Source organism: Oncorhynchus clarkii, chromosome 12 (assembly GCF_045791955.1).
Source record: "Oncorhynchus clarkii lewisi isolate Uvic-CL-2024 chromosome 12, UVic_Ocla_1.0, whole genome shotgun sequence".
In the NCBI taxonomy this organism is placed as follows: domain Eukaryota; kingdom Metazoa; phylum Chordata; class Actinopteri; order Salmoniformes; family Salmonidae; genus Oncorhynchus; species Oncorhynchus clarkii.
The window spans coordinates 103,527,782-103,532,781 of NC_092158.1; the positions used below are offsets into that span (position 1 = coordinate 103,527,782).

The following is a 5,000-nucleotide window of genomic DNA, read 5'->3' on the forward strand; positions in this document are numbered from 1 at the left end:
ATGAACAGAGAAGAGGAGAGATGATGAACAGAGGAGAGGAGAGATGATGAACAGAGGAGAGTAGAGGAGAGATGATGAACAGAGGAGAGGAGAGGAGAGATGATGAACAGAGGAGAGGAGAGATGATGAACAGAGGAGAGATGATGAACAGAGGAGAGGAGAGATGATGAACAGAGGAGAGATGATGAACAGAGGAGAGGAGATATGATGAACAGAGAGGAGGAGAGATGATGAACAGAGAGGAGGAGAGATGATGAACAGAGGAGAGATGATGAACAGAGGAGAGATGATGAACAGAGGAGAGGAGAGATGATGAACAGAGGAGAGGAGAGATGATGAACAGAGGAGAGGAGAGATGATGAACAGAGAAGAGGAGAGATGATGAACAGAGGAGAGGAGAGATGATGAACAGAGGAGAGATGATGAACAGAGGAGAGATGATGAACAGAGGAGAGATGATGAACAGAGGAGAGATGATGAACAGAGGAGAGATGATGAACAGAGAAGAGATGATGAACAGAGGAGAGATGATGAACAGAGGAGAGGAGAGATGATGAACAGAGGAGAGATGATGAACAGAGGAGAGGAGAGATGATGAACAGAGGAGAGGAGAGATGATGAACAGAGGAGAGATGATGAACAGAGGAGAGGAGAGATGATGAACAGAGGAGAGGAGAGATGATGAACAGAGGAGAGGAGAGATGATGAACAGAGGAGAGATGATGAACAGAGGAGAGGAGAGATTATGAACAGAGGAGAGGAGAGATGATGAACAGAGGAGAGATGATGAACAGAGGATAGGAGAGATGATGAACAGAGGAGAGATGATGAACACAGGAGAGATGATGAACAGAGGAGAGATGATGAACAGAGGAGAGATGATGAACAGAGGAGAGGAGAGATGATGAACAGAGGAGAGATGATGAACAGAGAAGAGATGATGAACAGAGGAGAGATGATGAACAGAGGAGAGGAGAGATGATGAACAGAGAAGAGGAGAGATGATGAACAGAGAGGAGGAGAGATGATGAACAGAGAGGAGGAGAGATGATGAACAGAGGAGAGGAGAGATGATGAACAGAGAGGAGGAGAGATGATGAACAGAGAGGAGGAGAGATGATGAACAGAGGAGAGATGATGAACAGAGGAGAGGAGAGATGATGAACAGAGAGGAGGAGAGATGATGAACGGAGAGGAGGAGAGATAATGAACAGAGGAGAGGAGAGATGATGAACAGAGGAGAGGAGAGATGATGAACAGAGGAGAGATGATGAACAGAGGAGAGGAGAGATGATGAACAGAGGAGAGATGATGAACAGAGGAGGAGAGATGATGAACAGAGGAGAGATGATGAACAGAGAAGAGGAGAGATGATGAACAGAGGAGAGGAGAGATGATGAACAGAGAAGAGGAGAGATGATGAACAGAGGAGAGATGATGAACAGAGGAGAGGAGAGATGATGAACAGAGGAGAGATGATGAACAGAGAAGAGGAGAGATGATGAACAGAGGAGAGGAGAGATGATGAACAGAGGAGAGGAGAGATGATGAACAGAGGAGAGGAGAGATGATGAACAGAGGAGAGGAGAGATGATGAACAGAGGAGAGGAGAGATGATGAACAGAGAGGAGGAGAGATGATGAACAGAGAGGAGGAGAGATGATGAACAGAGGAGAGGAGAGATGATGAACAGAGGAGAGATGATGAACAGAGAGATGATGAACAGAGGAGAGATGATGAACAGAGGAGAGATGATGAACAGAGGAGAGGAGAGATGATGAACAGAGAAGAGATGATGAACAGAGGAGAGATGATGAACAGAGGAGAGGAGAGATGATGAACAGAGGAGAGATGATGAACAGAGGAGAGGAGAGATGATGAACAGAGAAGAGATGATGAACAGAGGAGAGATGATGAACAGAGGAGAGATGATGAACAGTGTAGAGATGATGAACAGAGGAGAGGAGAGATGATGAACAGAGAAGAGATGATGAACAGAGGAGAGATGATGAACAGAGGAGAGGAGAGATGATGAACAGAGAAGAGATGATGAACAGAGGAGAGGAGAGATGATGAACAGAGGAGAGATGATGAACAGAGAAGAGATGATGAACAGAGGAGAGATGATGAACAGAGGAGAGATGATGAACAGAGGGCCTTCAGACAGTATTCATACCCCTTGACTTACACTACATGTTCATGTGTTCCACCCTGAAATCCAAATGATGATGATCCAAATGAAATGATGAAAAATAAATAAATGCTCACCCATCTACACACAATACCCCATAACGACACTGTCAAAACATGTGTCAAGACGTAGGTGTGTTTACTGTTGTAGTGAGACGTAGGTGTGTTTACTGTTGTAGTGAGACGTAGGTGTGTTTACTGTTGTAGTGAGACGTAGGTGTGTTTACTGTTGTAGTGAGACGTAGGTGTGTTTACTGTTGTAGTGAGACGTAGGTGTGTTTACTGTTGTAGTGAGACGTAGGTGTGTTTACTGTTGTAGTGAGACGTAGTGAGACGTAGGTGTTTACTGTTGTAGTGAGACGTAGGTGTGTTTACTGTTGTAGTGAGATGTAGGTGTGTTTACTGTTGTAGTGATACGTAGTGAGACATAGTGAGACGTAGGTGTTTACTGTTGTAGTGAGATGTAGGTGTGTTTACTGTTGTAGTGAGACGTAGTGAGACGTAGGTGTTTACTGTTGTAGTGAGACGTAGGTGTTTACTGTTGGCACAAGATGGCCGCTTGCCCAGTTTAACCAGGGTGTGTTTACTGTTGGCACAAGATGGCCGCTTGCCCAGCTTAACCAGGGTGTGTTTACTGTTGGCACAAGATGGCCGCTTGCCCAGTTTAACCAGGGTGTGTTAACTGTTGGCACAAGATGGCCGCTTGTCCAGTTTAACCAGGGTGTGTTTACTGTTGGCACAAGATGGCCGCTTGCCCAGTTTAACCAGGGTGTGTTTACTGTTGGCACAAGATGGTCGCTTGCCCAGTTTAACCAGGGCTTCCTCTGTCCCCTATGAATAAATACTGATGAATCAGTTTAACCAGGGCTTCCTCTGTCCCCTATGAATACATACTGATGAATCAGTTTAACCAGGGCTTCCTCTGTCCCCTATGAATAAATACTGATGAATCAGTTTAACCAGGGCTTCCTCTGTCCCCTATGAATAAATACTGATGAATCAGTTTAACCAGGGCTTCCTCTATCCCCTATGAATAAATACTGATGAATCAGTTTAACCAGGGCTTCCTCTGTCCCCTATGAATAAATACTGATGAATCAGTTTAACCAGGGCTTCCTCTGTCCCCTATGAATAAATACTGATGAAACAGGGGAATCATCATCTGACTGAACAGTGAACTCATTAGATGTTGAACGCAGCTCTACATGGTTAGTGGATCAACACTGCATCAGCACATCTCTGTAGTCCGCATGTTCCTCAGAGTAGAACCAAAGATTACCATAAATGATGTGATAACACGTCTTTCCTCATAAGAACACACACACACACACACACACACACACACACACACACACACACAAAAGAGTGTTGAGCAACAGTTAGCTCCACAGTGACAGAGGGGGTAGAGACACAGCTCTGGTAAAATGGTGCCACACTTTACATATGAAAGAGCAGTGAGATTCAGCAACATGTGCTGTATCACATGGCCACAACCACAAACATTCACTAGTCAACAACTAACAACAGAAACCTTCCTACTAAATATTTCTCGACATCAATTCTCAAGACCAAAACATACAGCTGTTCAAATTAAACCAATACATTCTTTTCATTTCACTTTTGAAGAAAATCCCATTATTCAGAAAAAAACATGCATTGTAAACAGCCAGGTCCAGACCCCCCCAACCCCTTTTCCCAAAGTGGACCGATCCAGTCAGGTCTCATGGTTTGAAGAGGCATTGAGATCGGCCCATAGAGGCCGCGGGGGGGGGGGAGGATATAAAAGATTCCTACCTTCTCTCATTCACAAAAGCCAGTCCGATTCCTGTTCTCTCTCTCCACGGCCCCAGTCCCCAACCATACAGCTGCCTGCCCACCAGGCAGAGAAGAAGAAAGTCCTTGTTTTACTTATCTTTCTTTGCCCAGTTTATCCACTCACTCGCTTTCCTGAGCTGGAGAGGCGATGGGGAGGATTTGAGCTGATGCCTCTAATACCTCTACCTCTCTCTCTGTCTCTCTGTCTGGCTTTCTCCCTCTCTCTTGCACTACCCCGCTGTCTGTCTGTCTCTCTCTCTCTCTCTCTCTCTGTGTGAGTGTGAGGGCGGGCGTGATGGCTAAAGCAGTTCACAGCCATTCACATGCAGATTGGCTCAAGGAGCTTCCACTAATCCAACAGAGGACTTCACCTCTCTGCTGCCTAGCCCTCCCTCCCCCATCCCTACCTCCCCCCATCCCGCTCTCCTTTCTAAGACTCATTTACACACCAGTAGCTGGGTCGTCAGACAAGTGTGAATTGGTGTGAATTGTCTGTGTATTTAAATGTGTTTGTGTTTGTGTGTGTGTGTGTGTGTGTCTATCGAGAGAGAATGAGAGCTCCCTGCCGACTGCAGATTCAAGCCTAGAAGTAATTGACCTATAAAATCAATGAGTTGAAAACACAGCCGTTCTCTGAAGAAAGTAGCTGGTGTGGACCCATTCTGTCTCTCATCTCTCTCTCTTTCTCGTCTGTGACTACCACTCTGTGATCAAATCAACTGTTTTGTTTCTCCACACATACCGGTACAGTATATTTTAGTAATCACTACGGCAACAGCCTCCAGGAACGGGATGCTATTTACACCTTACAGTTATTAAGAACATCAGGAACAAATAATTACAACTCCAGAAAATTCAGTCAAGCAAGTTTCTCTCTCTCTGTTTCTCTCTCACTCTGTCTGTTTCTCTCTCACTCCAACTCTCTCTATCTCTATTTCTCTCCCTCTGTTTCTCTCTGTCTGTTTCTCTCTCTCTCTGTTTCTCTCTCACTCCAC

At 45.2% G+C, this 5,000-nt stretch overlaps 1 protein-coding gene across 4 annotated transcripts in view; it reads right to left on the reverse strand.

The window, feature by feature from the left end:
* Positions 1–5,000, reverse strand: part of LOC139421775 (neuronal-specific septin-3-like) — a 156,123-nt gene that overhangs the window by 46,845 nt on the left and 104,278 nt on the right. Inside the window, exon 1 of one of the 4 annotated variants that reach the window (XM_071172897.1) lies at positions 3,985–4,173. The exons of the other annotated variants lie outside the window; for them this stretch is intronic. Coding sequence (XP_071028998.1) covers positions 3,985–3,994 — 10 coding nt within the window. The 5' untranslated portion in view covers positions 3,995–4,173. Of the gene's footprint in view, positions 1–3,984; positions 4,174–5,000 lie in introns of those variants that run through there. 4 annotated transcript variants of the gene reach the window in all.